General features: G+C 39.9%; 1 protein-coding gene across 3 annotated transcripts in view; it reads right to left on the reverse strand.

Annotated features, from left to right (window-relative positions):
- SBK3 (SH3 domain binding kinase family member 3) overlaps positions 1-19,104 on the reverse strand; it is a 51,526-nt gene that overhangs the window by 18,521 nt on the left and 13,901 nt on the right. Inside the window, exon 1 of one of the 3 annotated variants that reach the window (XM_044450093.1) lies at positions 7,480-7,860. The exons of 1 other annotated variant lie outside the window; for it this stretch is intronic. In XM_044450093.1, the coding sequence (XP_044306028.1) occupies positions 7,480-7,606 (127 nt within the window). In that variant the 5' untranslated portion in view covers positions 7,607-7,860. Of the gene's footprint in view, positions 1-7,479; positions 7,861-19,104 lie in introns of those variants that run through there. One more of the 3 variants, XM_044450095.1, reaches the window with a different exon arrangement.

Genomic DNA, 19,104 nt, shown 5'->3' on the forward strand with positions numbered 1-19,104 from the left:
GTCAGCTTCACTGGCTCCCTTTTGAAGTCCGGGCCCAATTCAAGGTGTTGGTTATGACCTATAAAGCCCTTAACAGCTTGGGACCTAGTTATCTAAAGGAACGTCTGCGTCCATATATGCCTGCCCGCCCCCTATGATCGGCAGCAGATGCCCTTCTCCGGGAACCCTCCGTGAAGGATATTAGGAGGGTGAGTACCCAGAGGAAGGCCTTTTCTGTGGTGGCGCCCCACCTATGGAATGCGCTCCCCAGAGAGGTCCGCCTGGCGCCGTCATTATTTGCTTTTTGGCGCCAGACGAAGACCTTTTTATTTAAAAGTTATTTTAACTGTTAATTTATTATTGTTGTATTTATAGAGTTTAATATATAGCCGAGATGGTACCAGTTTTTAAATTATTGATTGTATTTTTATGTCTGTTGTGAGCCACCCCGAGGCTTTGTTGCGATGGGGTCAGCATAGAAATGTTTTAAATAAATAAATAAATAAATAATGCAACAGTGAAACAGATTGGGGGTGCATTGTGAGGCACTAGATCCATCAAATTGAATTAGGGGTTCAATACATTCCCCATATAGGTTCACCTTTAGTCTTTTACACAAAGACCAAAATCGAAACCTGAACTATTGATTGGGGATTGGATGTATAGACATGAAACAGAAATAATAGTGGTGCCTAGGCAAAAATCCACAATGAGTTGACTGACAAATCCTGGAGCCAGCACTGGTGACATCTACACCGATGAAGCAATATTGCGATAATGTTGGTTCATCTTTACTCGTAACAGCATCCACTAACCGCAGATCTTCAAAGCAGTACCTGCCAAGCCATTTCTCATTTTTGCAAGGGGATGGATCAATTTATTTTCACAGAACAGAGAAAAGCCCCTCTACTGAAAAGCAACTGGGAGGTGCGGCTCAACCCCCATCAACAGGTTCCTTGATGGGGGTAGCCTTCGCTTCACCTCCCCAGTAATTTTCAGCAAGAGGGAGATTTTGCTCTCCCCATTAAAACCTGGCCATTGGCTTTCACAGGGAAAGAAAGGCCACCTGCTGAATATGACAAGAGGGAGGAGATGTGAGAGCCAGTGCAGTGTAGTGGTTAAAGAGGTCTGGCAATGTAAGTGCTTGGCCATGGAGCCGACCGGGTGACTTTGGGGCAGTCACAGACTCTCAGCCAGCCTGTCTCACCAGGTGATTGATGTGAGGCTAAGATTTTGAGCAGAAGGAGAAGGGTGAGGTAAACAGCTTCAAGAAAAAAATGGGATATACATCTAATAAAATTGCCTTTCATGGGGCAACAAGGTCTTTGGGAACATGATGAACTATTCTTCCAGCTGTTTTTTGGCAGGGCTTTTCCCTCTATATTAAAGCAAAGAATGTATTTCTCCATTGGCTTATATATGGAGCAGAGAAAGAGATGGAAGGGAGAAAGGAAGCAAGGAAAGAGGGAAGGCAGCAAAATATGTGGCCCTGAAGAAAGATGGGATGAAATAAGCAATAAAAACAGGCACGCTGAGCATTTGCTAATTACAGTTCCCTCTCTTTTAAATAACTGTAACCAATCCATTCACCCTATAAAACTAGGAGGCTTTCTAAGGCAGAGAGCTGGTGTTCAAGGCTGGCTTGAATATTCAGCACCTCTAGTTTTAGAAAATAAAGTTGGCCTGGCTTTCTCTCTTTCAAGAAACTGATGCCTGGGCAGTTTCCTATTCTGAGATTTGCACTGTGAGTTACTAGCGTCGGTGTCACTCAGCAAACAAGGAGGAGGGAAAGGGTTGTCCCGAATGCCTGGGCAGAGGGAGATTTGCTTGTTCCTTGAAAAGCCAGGTTGCTCTTATGCAGTGATATTAGAGCTCTTGCTGAGACAGAATCTCACACTCAGTGCTTCTAGCCTGTAAAGCTACAAGGACAGCATTTGGGCCACTTGGGGAAATTGCCAGCCACTTTCCCCATTGGTCATCAAATAAATCTGCCAAATGGGGACCCCACACCTGTCATATTGCCTTGGATGGCAATGGGAAAAAACCCCACATGTTTCCTTAACCACATTTTCTTCCAGTGAAGTGTAGGTTCTGATCATGCATTAATTTCAGCCAGGGTTCTCCAGAACCGAGTCTTGTGTTTGTTTCAAGTCTCACTGGAAAAAGGAAGAAAAGAAAATTAAGTGCATGCTGCTCAGCATGCACAGAGAGCTTTTTCTTCAGCAATGCGGAAACAAAACCAGACTTTCCATGGTTTAGGAGGTTTGACTTCTTTACAACTTCTAGTTTGAGCACTGGAGTGAACCACATATCCCCCAATTTCCATACATGGTGGTGTGCTTCAGTAGTGAGTTGTCCTACTGGAGCTGGATTCTCATGCCAAAGTTTCTGCTAAGCATTTGGGAGAATAAGAAGCCTTACAAATCTACCCTTGTTTATCATTGCTTGCACCACCAAAGTGTTCTTCATGGATGAGGGAGCCAAACTAGAAGTGATGGTGGGGAATTACTTTTAAAGAGGAACATAGCCCAAGAACCTCTGAATAGGATCAGGCGTATGGTGCTAGAGGATTATCTCTTTCTGCCTGTGCCATTTTCTTAATGAAAATCAATCATATGGGCACACATGCACAAACAAACATTCTGAAGCTAGTATTTGATCCAGTGATAAAACCTACAGATGCCCATTACTTTTCAGGTCTACCCCATTACATTAAAAGTAGAATCCAATGGAGAACTTTGACCCCAGCAATTCCTTTTGTTCAGTTGCAAAGTTGTGCCTAACTCTTCATGACAACATTCATACAGGTTCTTTATGCTGCACTAAATCCTTTCTGCAAACAATGGGCCCTGCCAATTCCATTGGGCAGGTGAGACCCACCACTTACGCAAAGGAGGTTCATCCAAATGCTCATTTCAGGAAAGAGAAAGGTTGGTGGAGTTCGCTTGTGCAAGTTCCCCCACCATGCCACTCTCATGAAATGTTTCCAGTCATTTCAGGTTGCCCCAGAAGCACTGAATCTCTTTTGCCAAGCAATGGGGACCACTTGCACAATGGAATCAGCACACTGTATGAGAATCAGTGGGGTCAAAAGTGCCCCATTTGATTTTGCCATAGTTTTTGAATTGCCCAGACCAATTATGCTGCATTCCAGTTTTTGCTGCTATATATTTAGTGGAAGAGAGGGCCAAAAAATGAGAAGCCTTAGAACATATTTATAATAGAAAGTCCATACTTTACTGAAAGCAAATTAAACTTTTTATTTTAAGTTTGGCTCAGCACAGTCAGTAACTGATGTGGACGCTTTGAATAGCAGAACTGCAGGAGCAGCAGACTAATCAGGAGAATGCTTGCAGTCAAATCATAATCTCGTTGAACACATTTTCCAGGTTACAGTTCCCTTTTGCCTCCCCCATGCAGCTGAGCTCTCCACTGTGCTGTGGGTCCCCAGTCTGGTGCCCTTGGACTATAACTCCCAGCTTTTAAAACATATGACCCTGCTGTCTGGGGCGTATGGGAGTTTTCTTCATAAGAATACAACATAAGAACCGTGCTGGATCAGACCGATGGTCCATCTGGCCCAGCATTCTGGGGTCCCACAGGCAGGGGATGAGTGCAATGACACCCTCCTGCCCAAGTCTCCCACCACCCAGTGAACATATGCATACTCCTGTGCTAATGGGGGTGGCATGTAGCCATCAAGATTAGTAGCCACTAATAGCCTTGTCCTGCATGGATTTGCCCAATCCCCCTTTAAAGCCATCTGACGTGGTGGCCATCACTACATCCCATGGAAGTGAACACCTGGCGCTCACCAGACTTGTGAATGCTGCTCTGCCCCTGTGTAGGGAAGAGAGGACAGCTGTATGTTTGGACAGACCCTTGAAGGAGGAACACGGTTGTGTTCTGCCATGGTTTTCCCAGTTGCAGCTCCTTTTTTTGATCCATTTGTTTAAATGGGAGAAGCATTTTGCAAACAATTCAGATGATCCTTTGGAGGGAAATATTTTCACTCTCCTTCTGTTTACAGGATGCTTAGGTAGAGAAGTGAAGCTATTCAGAACAAAATTTAGACGATATTGCAAATTTATGTTCATGTTAGGGATTGGCCAGCTTCAGGCTTCTGGATCTATTTTGTCTTTTACAAGATTCCTGAAGTCCACTAACCAGAGACATGTGCAAAATGGATCAGGAATATGTGATTCTAAGTTCACAATTCTTTTCACACAAAACCCCCTCCTGTTTTTTCTCCTAAGCAGTTTTCTTTTCAACCCTCTAATTTGGGGGCAGAGAAGTGTTTTAACTCCTGCTCTTCTGTGACAAGCATGAGTCAGAAATTGCCTTCGATAAACTGCAAATCATTCAGAAATCTGTTAGTAGATTCCAATTTACCTTCTGATCCTGCTGTTCTTCAGAACAGAAAGAATTAAAGACTGTGTTAATTGGGTTATAAATCACCTGTTTTCACACAGCTTTACATGTAAACACACATACCTTGTCTCCCTCCCTTTCAAAACAATATAGTGTAATCAATCAATCAAATGTTCAGGAAATCTCACTAAAAACATTTTTGTAACCTCCTCCTAAGCCATGTCAGACTATTTGAAATAATGCATGATTCACCAGCCTCTGGCTCAAATAGCAAATGCTAGATTTAAGGTTACTTGATTCTGCTATTGGAAATTGAGACACTATAGTATCTTATTCCTGCTCCCTTTCCCAAAGAGTCACAGGGCAGCCAATCTACTGTCAGCTTGAATTGTGTTTGCATCTTTTTGCTTTGAACAGTTAAGGCTGAGCAAGGAACCACTTCAGTGTTTCTCATGCCCTGCCAATTCCAAGATAAGCATATCACCTTTCTTGCTCTTTGTTGTGTGTCGTACTATTGTTCCCTCAGCTGTCTCGAGCCAAAGTACTGGTTTAATCTCTCTTTAACCACTATAGCTAGTAGGTGTTGATAGATTAATCCTCTGTGAATATATCTAATCCATCTCTGGTCCCAATTATCTTTTTTAGTTTTGACAACGTCCCACAGCAACAGGATTCTCTTTCCATGTTCTGCTGTAATTGATGGACTCTCACATGCAAGTCTGACTTTTGCTCCTTTTGGCTTGCCATCACTAAGCAGCCCATGGAAAAAGTGAGTGTTTATGCAGTCCCTTTCCACTTGTCTCCTTGCCCTATAGTGGTACTTGGGGAAGACAGATGATCAAAGTACTAGCTCCACAGCCACATTACCACAGGTGTACCTTTGCTCAAACTTTTCATGATCACAGAGTATGAGCCAGGATTTTGTAGTAGCTAAGCATGTTGAATTATAACCTGGGTTATCTGGATTTAAATCCATGCTCAGACTTGAAGCTCACTAGGTGATCCTGTGGTCAGTCACTCTTCTCAGCCTGATCTACCTCATTAGCTTCTTGTGAAGATAAAGACAGTAATGGTGTGTGCTTGCACATGCTCAAACAAACAGTTCAATTCTGATGCCTTTGGCCAGCCCTCAGCTATTATATTTTTAAAAGGTTTGCACAAATACTTTGATTTTATACACACATACACAGACAGATATAGAGAGGGTTAAAAATGCAGTTTAGCACAAATGTAAATAAAACTGTGTTGATAAATATAACTTCAGAGAAAGCTAATTGTGAGGGGACCTGGAAGCATATGTGGAATAACATATAGAGTTTATTCACTGCATATGTCTTTTCAATACTCAAAGAACACCTTTGACAATGTGGAAAAGTTGCACTGACAACTATGACTGTGGAAGTTGTGTTTCTTTAAAAAGAAGTCAGATTCTCTGCAGTCTGAGAAGTGTTACAGGAAAAACTCAGGTGAACACTGACTAGATGATGATTTCAGATACCCCATAAAGTGCTAGTGGATAAAGCACTGTGATTAAGTGGATAAGAACCTACAGAATTGTAACTCTATGAGAAGAAAACTGAGGATCTCTAACAGAGAATCCTCAGCACATCATTGAATCACAGTTCTCGAATGTCTTTGGGAGAAGTCATGAAAGTTTAAAAAAGCAGAAAAGTTTTATTTGTAGCCTAAGTGTGTCTCTTTCTATCTCTTTCCCAGTTTCATGAATCATAGATATTTCTCTCCATGCTTCTAGAATCAACTTAAAGGTGACTGAAATGAGATGGAAGAAAGAGTGTCTCACCTCAGAATGTCTGGGATTGCATATTATTTCAACCCAATGTAACTAGCCATGATGGGTTAGGAAGTGGTCTGAGTTCAGATGATCTACCCATCGTGGCTAGTTACCTACCTACCTATCTATGCAACAAGACACCCTGATAACCCATGGTTTGTTTTAGGGTCTGTTTAATCCATGATGGGTTCTTGTGTTATCAGAACCCAGAAGAGCAATTTCTTAATGTGTTTCAGGGACTGACCAGTAAGACACTTGGTAAGAGTGGCAAAGCTCCCTTTGCTAGTGTCAATGGCAGTCCCTTCACTGATGCTGAAGTGACACTTTGGAGTGAAAAAAAGTGGCCTGGGAAACTGCAGTATTAGTTGCAATTTTTTGAGCAGGAGGTACTTTTACAAGAATGCAAATGCATTCTGACACCTGTCTCATATGTGTATCCTGCATGGTCAGGGTCTAGTAATTGATAGCATCTTATTTTATGGTGCTCATAAATTAAATCATTTCCATTGGTTTAAACTATGGAGCATTCAAGGGTTCAGTCTAATGCATATTTAGTCGGAGGGATGTCACAGCCTTGAATTTAAAAAGCTGAGCAAGTCTGTGAAAGACAGGACATCTTGGAGGGCTTTCATCCCTAGAGTCACCATGAGTCAAAGACTAACTGAAAGCATATAACAACCACAACATTAGGAATTACTTCTGAGTAAACATGCCAATGTTCAGGCTGAAAATTTTCTATATGCCAAGATAAATTAGTAGTTCAAACCCATGGTGGGTTAAAACATTGTTTTGGGAAAGCACGGGAGTTTCTCCAGAATGCAGTTATGGCTATTCCTGCCATGAGTATAACATTTGAACATCTGCCTTGTCTGATCATTACCGAATGTGTTCTGCAACTTTTTGTCTACAAAATTGTTAATCATTTGCACAGCATTAACTGCCTACACTTGTGCATAAGCATTGAGCAGGGAAAAGCACCGCAAAAGCGACATGCAAAAACTTTCACTAGGACAGTTCCCTTTTGCAGGAAATAGAGAAACTTTGTGTCTCCATCTACCTTGTAGCACTGACACATGACTGACTCTTCTAAAACTATGAAATCATAAATTCTGTGACCAGAATCTATTATCTCCCTACAAAAAATATGCAGACTTGTATATATCTAAATTATTTTCTGCTGTATGTAAAGTTGGAACAGTAATCTCCAAATATTCTATTTTTTAGCATTGCAAGCTCGTGCTAGTTTTAGCCCGTTACATAAACTATAGCATCCTGCAGAGACAACAGATAGAGTTGGTAGGACTAGTACGGTGTACCCCTTGTCTCCAAGATTTTACCTTGGTCTGGGGGGCACTTCTCAGCTGGTGCTGTGAGGGAAGAATCTCGCGGAAACACAGTGTCGGGCCATTCTCCTGTTGTCACCTGTCTCTCCTGTGCAATGGGTTCTGTCTGCCCGGGTGTCATTGTTCTGCAGCCGGTTCAGCTGTTTCTGCCTTGCCCCAAGCCGTGCACGCTGGCTATGCAGAGAGTTGTGAAACAGTCCGACTTTTCTCTGCACTCAGCCTGTCAGTTGCGTCTCTAAAAGCTGAGGCTGCCCTGGCCAATTCTAATCTCTCCCACTGTGAGGAGAAGGCAACATGTGTCACAGGCTCAGACACAAGTCGGGCAGGTTTCCAAAGATAGGCAGGGGAAGCAAGGGGAGGGCAGGGAGATGATGGCAACAATGTGTGGTGCTAAGCTGACTCCAAGCCCTCCACCTGTGAGCAGGCGGGGACTGTACAAGCCGGGGACCCTCACACCAAAGAGAGTGGAAGTCCAGGCATGGAACTGGAAATCTGGAACTGAGGATGGAGAGAAAGAGACGTGGGAATCAAAATTAAAGACAAGACCTGGGAGATGGCAAAATAAAATAAAATAAAATAAAATCTAGGGTACTGTAACTCCACATGATGACCTCTGTGTGTGAAAAGACCACCACGGATTCAAGTGTGACAAGAGAATTGTGAATAACCAAAAATAACATCCTGAGTAGTTACTTCAAGAAGTTTGCCGGCCTGCTGTTAATCAGAAAGCCTGCAATGCACAACTTTTTCATTCCCAAGAGCTTTCTGTGGGGCTGTGCATATATTTTATTTATTTATTTATTTATTGAAACATTTTTATGCCGCCCCATTCGCCGAAGCCTCGGGGCGGCTTACAACAATAAATAAAACCAATAAGTTAAAATATACATATAAAATAATCATAATAATTTAAAACACACATTATAAAATAAGCCGCCCTGGCCAGATAAAATTCAGTGGTATTAACATTTAAAATGTTGCTTAAATAAAAAGGTCTTTGCCTGGCGCCGAAAAACAAATAACGACGGCGCCAGGCGGACCTCTCTGGGGAGCGCATTCCATAACTTAGGCGCCACCGCTGAGAAAGCCCTCCTCCAAGTAGCCACCCTCCTAATTTCTCTCCCGGAGGGCTCCCGGAGAAGGGCCTCTCCCGCCGATCTCAGGGGGCGACTGGGCATATATGGATGTAAGCGCTCCTTCAGGTAACCAGGACCCAAGCCGTTTAGGGCTTTATAGGTCATTACCTACATATACACACACACACACATGTACCAGCAATATGGGTACAGATCTTGATTGTTTGTTGCTGTCTGTGACAGAGAAAGAACATTCTGTATCAAAATCTGTGGTGAAAGGAGTAGAGTACAGGCACCAGGAAAATTAGTGGCAGGGGAAAGTTGACCACAGTGGGGACCAGATTACCCTTGAGAGACTGAAATAAATGTTTGTAGGGTCACATGTGGCTACCAACCCACTGCTTGTGCACCCCTGCAGTGCATGATAAGTGATAGAAGGAATAAAGGCATGCATATGTGAATTGCACCCTATTTAAGAGAAACTAGGATTGGAATCCACTGGAGAGTATAATTAAGTTCTTTCTAAAGAAATTAATATTGCTATTAGCCTACCTTCACCCTGCCTGAAAATGGAAAGAAAGGCCATTTACTGCAGTGCTTTTCTTTTTGCTTCTGTGATTTTCTGTGTATTCCCAAACCAAACTGACCATCACTCATTGACTTTCAGTTTTCCATCAAGATTACCACTTCTTCAGCAAGCTTGCAGACTTCTCTTGGGCTGTGATAGATCTGCTCAAACTCCAAATGAAATCTTGCAATCATTCCTTGAGCTCTGAATCCTACATTGATGCATAAAAATACTTATTAAGAAGTTGTTGACTGTAGAGAGAAAGGGCACCCACTGAATTGAACCAGATTTTATGGCAGCAGACCATCTCTTCAAATTGAGTCTACCCCAAGCAGTTATAAAAAGGTTGGAGTCTAGTGTGATCATGGGAGCAAAACAGGCATATAGAAAGATGTAGTGAATTCTTCCTTTAAAAAAATAAGTTCAAATGAATAAAAGTGTAACATGCACTTATTAACAAGGCAAGTTTCAACCATAAGGGGAGGGACAGTTTTGATTACCATACCAGCTTTTGAATTGCTTATATATGCACCTAGGAATTCCCTTGCAAAGCTGGGGGAAAAGGGGCTTACCTCAAGGGGAGAAAGTCTGCTATAGTCCCTGTTTTAACATTACTTCTACATGTACCATGGATTAAGTATATAAGAGCCATGCTGGATCTGGGCCCAGTCTGCATTCTGTTCTCACAGTGGCCAACCAGTTGCCTGTGGAAATCCCAAAAGAGGACATGGGTGCAACAGTAGCTTCCCGGTTGTGTTTTCCAACAACTGGCATGCATTGACATACTGCCTCTGCTCCTGGCAATTATGGCTAGAAATGTATCCTTCATGAAGTTGTCTAATTCCCTTTTAAAACCATTGACTTTAGAGGTCATCACTACAACTTGTGATAGGAGATTCTATAGTTTAACTAGGTACTGTGTGAATCACTTCCTTTTATCTCTCTTGAATCAAGCTCAAGAGCCAATGCCGTGTTGTCCTTGAGATTGTGGGACAGGGGACCTGGGAGATCTGGTTCTAGTCCCCATTCAGCCATGGATCTCCCTGGGTGACTTTGGGCCAGTCACAGACTCTGAGCCCATCCAACCTCACAGGACTGTTGTTCTGAGGATAAGATTGAGAGGAGGATGAGAATTATGTAAGCTGCCTTGAGTTCCTTGATAGGAGAAAAGGTGGGATATAAATATAATAAAAAAAAGAATTACCCACCAATCGACTTCATGGCATGATGCAGGGTTGGCAAGCCATTCTTCCATGCATCATGGGGTCGAATAATATTTGGTTGATACTGCCTGTGAAGTGCCTCGAATAGCTAACATGTGCTATATATATGCTAAATGTTATAGGATTACATTTGTTCTTGTCAAGTTGATAAATTTGTGCCCTATCTGGCATCTAAGAGTAAACTTGCTTCCAGATGGCAGATTCTGCAAGGTTTAGGTGTGCCTGTCTTCATGTCTGGATTTATTAGTTGCAGAAAGATTATGCTACTCTTTAGTAGAATATGCTATATGAACCTTGTGAGACTTTTCCATGAGCATCCCACATGTAGCTGGGATATTATCTAAGTTACACAACCACTGAAGCAGGGCCGATCATGCAGGTGTATCCTATGCAACTGGCACTCCTGCCAGTGTGTTACTGGCTGCTTTCATGGTCAGGACCTTGTGCCAATATCTACTCATAAAATGTGTCCTGTTTCAAGTCAGGACGTTGTTATTCACTAATAGCAGGATCAACATACGTTCCAATGCATAAAACCCACAACAGAAGCATTGCATCTCTGGTTTGGTGGTACCATCATTGGGGAAGTGATCAGTGGAAAAAGCTCTAACATTTTGCTCTAGATAAAAAAGGTTTTTTTGCATGTTGGGAAAATGTTGCATCTCTTTAACAGGAGTGCAAACTGAAGGGAAGAATATCAGATTAAGTTTAACTCATGAAAAATAAATGCTTTTCTTGTGTGAGTGATCATTTAGAAGACCTAAATGTAGGCTTACCAAGGACTTTTAGGTCAGCCAGTCTTACTACTCTCTTACTGCTAGGAAAAACTGGGTTAAAAATAGTGGGGGAGAATTGGAGAACAGTGCAAAAGGGGTCAGTTATCAACCCTCCTGCCTATTGATTCTGTTTTGGGGGTACCTGTTAATACTGTCTGTAAGAGTGTTGAAAGGCAGACATCAATACTTCTTTGATACCACAGTGAGCAATAAGCAAGGTGTGCCTGTATGACCCACAGGCTGTATCTTTTGAAGCATCTTTTTACATAAACATATCTGAGTTTACATCAGGACAAAAGACCAGGATCCAGAGAAGTAGTCAGCTTTTCTCATGCCTAGTGTCAAGTCACAGCCTTACCTGGAATTCACATGTTCTGCTTTTGAAATATGTCACCTTAATTTCATACACAGGGTCAGGGTGGAAGAGATGGAGCCCAAAAGATTACATTTAATGTCACAATTTATACTTGCTGGCATCTTGTAAAGTTTTCACTTTAGCAGATATAACATTTAAAATCTCAGAAAGTATCCATTAACAAATACTAACCCAGATTGCATGTTATCTATCCAACACTGTCAGAGAAAACATACTATTACATGTCAATTTTCAAATAAGGTCAACAATTAAATCTTATTCTATGCCTACCATCAAATGGGACATTCCTGTGAATTTCAAGCAGTTTCCCAGGGTATGATTCTTAGAAAGTTTTGTCAGAAATTTCTCAAGGAGATTAATACACTTGGGACAGCAATACCTGTTGTAACACCTCTCCCAAACTGAATCTACCCTGGACACCATGATCTACATCTGAGGTCTTCTTCCAAGGGCTACTTCCACAGGTGGTTCAGAGGGTGGCAACAAGGAGGATGGCCTTTCCAGTGGTTGTACCACCATCTCCCCAAAGAGGACTTCAGGTGCTAAAACTGTCACATTTTTCATGCTAGGTTAGAATTATCTATTCCCAGGCATTCAGTGGCATGTAATGGGACAAGACAACTCTTTTACCAGTTTAGTAGTTGTTGTTGTTAACACTGAAATGGCTTTTACTGTTTAAACTGTTTAAATTTTTATATATTAACATTTTATACTTCATTCTATCATATCTGTGTTTTGTGCTGTGTTTTATTATTGTAGTAATGTTTTGTGTTTTGCGGATTGCTGTGAACCACACAGAGAACTATGACTATTGGTTAGTACAGAAATAAAATAATAAAATAATGGTGGACAAGCTTTTTGGAAAAATAGCATGCATGACTTTACTCATAGTTCTCAGTGATGTATATTCATAGGGGAGTGCTGGACAATGGTGAGAGACAGAGCAGGGGCATATGTGGATTCTCCTCACACCCTGAAACAAGCCTCAGAATCATTGGTAAGGCATAGGAATTCTTTAGAGACAGGTTGGCATGGAATATGTTTCTTGGAGGTAGAAAGTCAAAGGCAATTGTGATGTAACCTCAGACATCAGTACTATCAAATAATAGCACTGCATGTAGTATATCAGATTCTAGAATTATCACCTGCCAGATATCAAAAATTTAAACCACTGGGTATCAAAGATATCAAATATCTGGAGAATAACAGACACATATTTGAGCACTGAGAGAATATATGACATCAGAATCCACAAAAGAGAATTGGGGGAACTAAGTTATTTCTCCTCTGAAATGGAAGTTGGCAATGGTTACTTGAGGAGGAAAAAGTGAGCTAAGGAATTACAATTAATATTACTTCACATGTCCCAGAAGTGCATTGTGAGAATACTGTTGAGACCTGAGCCAGAGTGCAAGGAAAGTTAAATCAAAAGTTTTCCAAATAAATTGAAATTGGTCAACTGTGGTTCCAGTAGAGACAAGGGGCAAGAGGAAATTCAATCAGGATTTGATGTGTGAGTTAATTCTGCAAAAATGATGGGGACCAGAGCCAACCCCTGCTGTCTGGAGGGATATTTGTGAAGGGAGGGGATCATCCTATAAACCCGCCTTTTAACATTTGGAAAAGATAGCTCAGCCCATCCAGTGCAGCTGCCTCAGCTATTTACAAAGGATGACTGAGGTCCCGTTCCTTTGCAGCTTTGGGGAACGTCCTTCCTTACAAGGCAATCAAGCTGCCACTTCATTTTACAAGCAGATTCCAAAAAACTTTGCACTAAGAACTAGAAGCATAGTAAATATTATTGTCTTCTGAAATACCATAAGGGTCAATTCCTCACTGTAACCTTCTGAGGAACACAAATGAACAAGTTGCTCCTAATGATTTTGTGTCTTTGTTTTTAGCTACACCATTAAACAAACCAGATCTAAGTATGGGGATTTGTATAATTCACCAATAAGTTTTTTGTTCACATTTTCATCAAAAGGCCTGGATTAGAAATTAAAGCCTCTTTTCTATTAATTTCTAAATCGGTTGAGTACTTAGATTTAAGTCTGTACAGAAGCCACGGACTCTGTCCTAGATGGGGATCTGATATTCCAAATTCCTTGTTGGTAAGAGAAGAGAGAATACTATGGAATCTTAAAGACCAATTGATGAGCAGCTGTAGAGAACACTTCCTTCATCAAATGTTATCTGAAAGGTACAGATAACATATATATTCCTTTGTATAGGCTCACCCTCCATTATTCATCCTATTCCAGGGATTAACCGTGGAATGCAAAGCAAGTGCTAAATCTGGCTTTGATGAGTCCAACTTCTGATCAGAATAAGTACAGCCTATTCTAACTGATGGATTATAGTGGGTCAAAGCAGATTCTGGAGTTTCACCTTGCAGTTGCTTTCATTCCCCCCTCCCCCAATTAAGGCTAGAAGAAGTTCTACCTCTTGGAAATATATAAATCTTTGAAAGCCTTGAGCCTTTAACAAGAAGTTGTTGTACAGATAGGTAATAATGCGACTCTCCATGTTGTGAAAAGCTTCACCTGATTTATTCAACCCCACAGCTGATTATAGCAAAAGTGGTAGAGGACTATAAAACCTGTCATGGCGCAACAAAGTCTTCTTCCATTAGTGGTAGGGAAAGCAGGCGAAATAGTGTTCCCCCATTCCTTTTTGCTGCCATGAGATGAACATTTCTTTTTTTCTTCTGGCTTCTTTCACCAAACCAACCTTAAAATTCTTTGGGACTCCAGTATCTCCTTTAAGTTGTATGGTGGTTGGTTATTAAATATGGGATAGGGGAAAAACAAAAGCAAAAGAGACTAATTCTAAATAACAGTGTTTAAATTTTACAGAAGAAGTATTGTCAATAGAAAAACATTCTGAAAGCTGAATTAATATACACAGATCGAACATATAAGGTAATAAAACAATTGGGGATAAGCACAACTCACTAGACTATTTGCCTATTTTATCATGATCTATTCCAAGCAATATCTTACAAGCATTAGTCTCTCAATCAGTTCTCCATTTCCAGGAGCTCATTTGCTTCCTTCTACATTTCTCCTTCTTCCTCCTGTTCCTCTTACTTTACCCTTTAAGTTTTTCCAAATTAATATTTCCCTCCCTCAAGCCAATTCCAGCCAATCAGGAGGATTGTGTTTTTGTTCATTTCTGAGAATTAAAGTTCTATTTCCTGAATGTAAAACTTTATGTTTGTCTATCGTTCTGGTGAAGTCTATAATCTTTTGAGCAAGAATTTTGACCTCTTAATTTTAACTAAACTTTTTACATATAAACTATTGATTTTTTGGTTGAATTGATTCACTTATGCATGCACATGTGCACACACAGAGACAGACAGACAGAACCCTTTGACATCTGAAAATCAACCAGAATATAAGCAAGAATGACTCCATTCCTTCCCATCTGGTTTCTCATAAGCCTCTGGTTGACCATTGCGGGAGGCAGGATTCTGAACTAGATTTGACTTTAGCTTGATTCAGGTGGGCACTTCTTCCGGTGTTATGAGTGCTCCTCACAAGCAAGATGCAATGTGTGGCCATGAATGAAAAGGTATTCTTAGTTGTGACTCATACATTTGTGCAATGCCCTTTCCAAAGGAACCTGACTGGCACCTGTTTTATTGCCACTTTGGCTAAACTCTTTTCTAATTTCTCAGACCTTTTAAATTAACTTGTGGTTCTAAAATATTTTTAGCTTGGTGGGTTTTACTCTTCTGCTCTCTGTCATAAACTGGTTCAGTGCTCTATATATTTATTCCTCTGTCATCAATTTTTAAGTGATGCATGTTGATCAATTATTTTTAGTTGTATTATAATTTTTCAGTTGTAAACTGTATATGTAATTTTTAATGTTTCCTCTACATTTTAACCCATTTTCATAAAATTTGTTCTTAGGCAATGAAAAAAGGTGAAATAAGTATAATTTAAAGCTACTCACAGTATTTAAAACCAGTTCTCCTAAACCTTTCCCAATAATACAGATTACTGAATTCCAGAGAAATTCAGCATCTAGTGAAATTAGGAAAATTATGCTCACAGAGCCTGCTTCTGACTTCCAAACTTTGACCAAACCTTCTGCATAGAATCTATACATGTGTAAAATGTATGTGCAAAAACCTTCTTTGTGCAATCTGTACCCTACATTTTTATCTCTGCAGAAGAGCCACTCAACATGAGGAGGCTGCTGGGCCAGTTGGTGAATTGGTGCTACTCCTCTGTCACTGAATACCCCTAGAATTTGATTTTCCCAAGGCTATTGTGTTCAGAAATGTTTAGGTTACATGTGTTCAGTGGTAACTAGCCCATGTTATTTTTCTAATTTGTTTTTTAACTGACTATGTGTCCAAAAGACCAAATATAATCCAAACTGAAATAGAGGTAATAGTTGACATGGACACCTTCCCAATGAATATTTTATCTACCTTGAGCTACTCCATGCTAAAGAACACAGAGTGTATTATTATTTAGTAAGGACTTATTTTAAAAAATCACCTTTCTCTTTTTCTTAGATCTTTTTGTTACTATTTTTAACTATTTTTTTTTTAAATCACTAGGCTGGCACTGCTTATTCTTCAAAGTATACATTTGTTTCATTGCAATGCACTGCTTCTCATATTCAAAATGAATATACTTCATGTTTGTTTAAACTGATTCTCACACATATACAATGAAGTATGCTATTCTACTGGGACTCAGAAATGAAATGGAAGATGCACACTAATTGAGAGATTTTATGAACATTTTGAGGATGTTACTGAAGAGACAGTGACTTGAGACACCGTATGACATAAGAAATTCACTTCTCACACCTGAAAAGTTTGACTGAGCAATACTGATACATATGTATCAAGTTTTCTATAAAGTTGATGTAAATCACTTTAGACGCAGAAATACGTTCCATATACTCTGTCACTCTGCTACTTTCTTGTTTTGTTTCTCATTTCTGCTGAATGAGCATGTGTTTCTTCAGAAAGGCTTCACTTCTATTCAAACCTTTAAAAATCCTTCAACTACATGTGTGCAGCTACACGTCTTGGATTTCCTCTCTTCTTTGCATTTGGTCTTTCCCCTTCTTTTTTATACCTCAGCTTGCTGGAAATAATTTACCATAGCTTCCACAATTACTCTCATTGTACATTTCCATACAATTATCAGTTATTAGTATTTGTATCACTTTGTTTCACATTGTCTTCAGTCTGTTTCAGAAACATATTCCATCCTCTGTCAGAAAACAACCCTTCGGATCCATTATTGCTTGTAGTACTGGTATTGGTGCTTTTTGTGACCACTTTAGCTTTCTTAGAGTTATCACTAGCATAAGCTTGTCCTATTCAATCGTAGCAAAGTTGTTTTCCACCAAAAGATTAATTTTCTGTGACATCTGTTTCAAGCTTAAGTTTGAAAAGCACTTCCTTTCATTTGTTTAGACTACCCATGCCTTTAAAATTCAGTGTAGTAATATTCATAGAAACAGTACTAGATTAATCGAAAAAGTTGAGATAAGTATAGCAATTCCAGTTATGCATGTAAGACTTATTAACATTCACCATCTCTATGTACAACATATGAGGAGTTATGCAAAAATTCTTCACATATGAAATCTATACAATATAGAAAATTGAAGATAACCCACAGTTCCTTCTCTTATGGTTGTAAAACATTCTGTCTCAGCATAACCACCCATAGATACCCATATACAAACAGTTGCACCACTGTCTAGGCAAAATATTTAAAACTGCAATTGCATTGCTTGTAATAACAAGATGGACAAATAAATTGCTTGACAGGGCTTACAGTAAGAACATGAAAACAGTCTGTTTTAGAAATGTCTCTGTACCTTCTCCCCACTTTCTTCTCAGCTTCTGCATCCCTTCTTACTGGTTTTGCTTTGTGGTCATTGAGAAACACATTTACTTATCATTTCCAGGAATGGTTATCAGTTTTCTATCTCCCATCTCTTTTTGCTCTGTGGTGTTTAATACAATGCCTTGTTCTATTTTCCTTCACTGCAGGGTATTAATTCTACTTTATTAATAGTATTTTTTCTTTTTGACAATTTGAAGTTTATCTGAGAAATGTTTACTAGCTCTACTCTGAATTAATTTTCCCCACAAACCTTTATGATTTTCTTTTACAGAAAACTTATGAATGCTTAGTAATTAAAGAGATTCTCTTTTTTTTTCTTTCCATATCCCTGGCTTTGCTTTATATGTTTCTACTAGGGAGAGGGAGAGGGGATATGAATAGGATAACCCTAATTATGATTATCCTAAAATACCCTATGATTATCCTAAATTAACAGTGGTTCCTTTTCTTCAGCGTGGGTTCCAATATCAACATTTCTTCCCCAAAAGAATTGCATTCTTATCTTTCCGTTCTCCTGTCTTGTTTCCATAGTTCCTTTTCTAACATTAAACAATTGCTGCTCTCTGAATACTTTATGACTTTGTCTTCTTTCCTTAAATACACAAATGCTTTTATCTTTCCTTCTATTTTGAGTCTGTGCTTATATGATCTTCTGTTCAACTTCGTTTGTTTTGTTCCTTATTGCGATTACTTTGCTGCTATATTCTTCCCCTCAGTCTTAGAAACAGCCCCATACTTAAGTGTGTAATCCTCTCTTTTCTGACAAAATCTGCACCCATTCTGAGCAGTTTGCCTTCGTTTTTCAGATCAACTTTCCCTTTTTCCTGCCACTGCCAATTTCTCTTTGCCCCATTCATAATTAAATTTTAGCATTGTGTTCCTATAGGGGTGGAGTTCTTATGCATGCATCTTCTGCAATTCCTTTTTCCTTCTTTTCCAAAATAGTGTTCTCTGCATATCTAGGCATTTTCTGTAGGTGAAACTATTTCATTGTCCTATGATTTGTTTATTTATTATATTTATATTCCCCCCTTTTCTTTCAAGGTATCTCAAGCAGCATCTATGATCCTCCTCTTCCTCTCCATTTCATCCTCACAACACCTTGTGAGGTGGGTTAGGCTGAGTCAGTGACAGGCCAAAAGTCCCCCAGTGAGCTCTATGGCCAAGTGTGGGCAAGATCCCAGATCTGTCCAGCCTTAGTTTAATCATCACTCCACACAAGCTTTGGATGCTGTTGCTGCTGCTGCTGCTGTTGATGATGATGATGCCCAATACCCCAAGCACTGTACAAAAGTTAAAACAAGGAAGCAAATCCTATTCAGTGGTTTATAATTTAATAGAAGGAGCTTGGAAAGGATATGCATAAGATCCCACTGTTATTTCACATTAATTGAATACAATAAAAAAAACTAACCTCAACAATCAGCTTTCTTCTCAAAAGTCATCATTTAGGAGACATTCTCAAGACGATATAAAACTTGGCCCCTTTCTATACTTTAGCACTCCTGACTACACAAACAAAAGATGAACACTTTAGATAATCAGTGCTAAGTGATCTCATGAACATACCTTCACATACAGCAGGTAGATGTTTAACAATGGAAGGAAATTCAGAATTTATGGGCAGATGGCAGACTTCCTTTTCTGCAGTGTTTCACATTGCAGTATGTCCAACATTTGATTGATATTTACACTCTAACCCTAGGCAA

This window comes from Varanus komodoensis, unplaced genomic scaffold (assembly GCF_004798865.1).
Source record: "Varanus komodoensis strain SLA01 unplaced genomic scaffold, ASM479886v1 scaffold62, whole genome shotgun sequence".
NCBI classification, from domain to species: domain Eukaryota; kingdom Metazoa; phylum Chordata; class Lepidosauria; order Squamata; family Varanidae; genus Varanus; species Varanus komodoensis.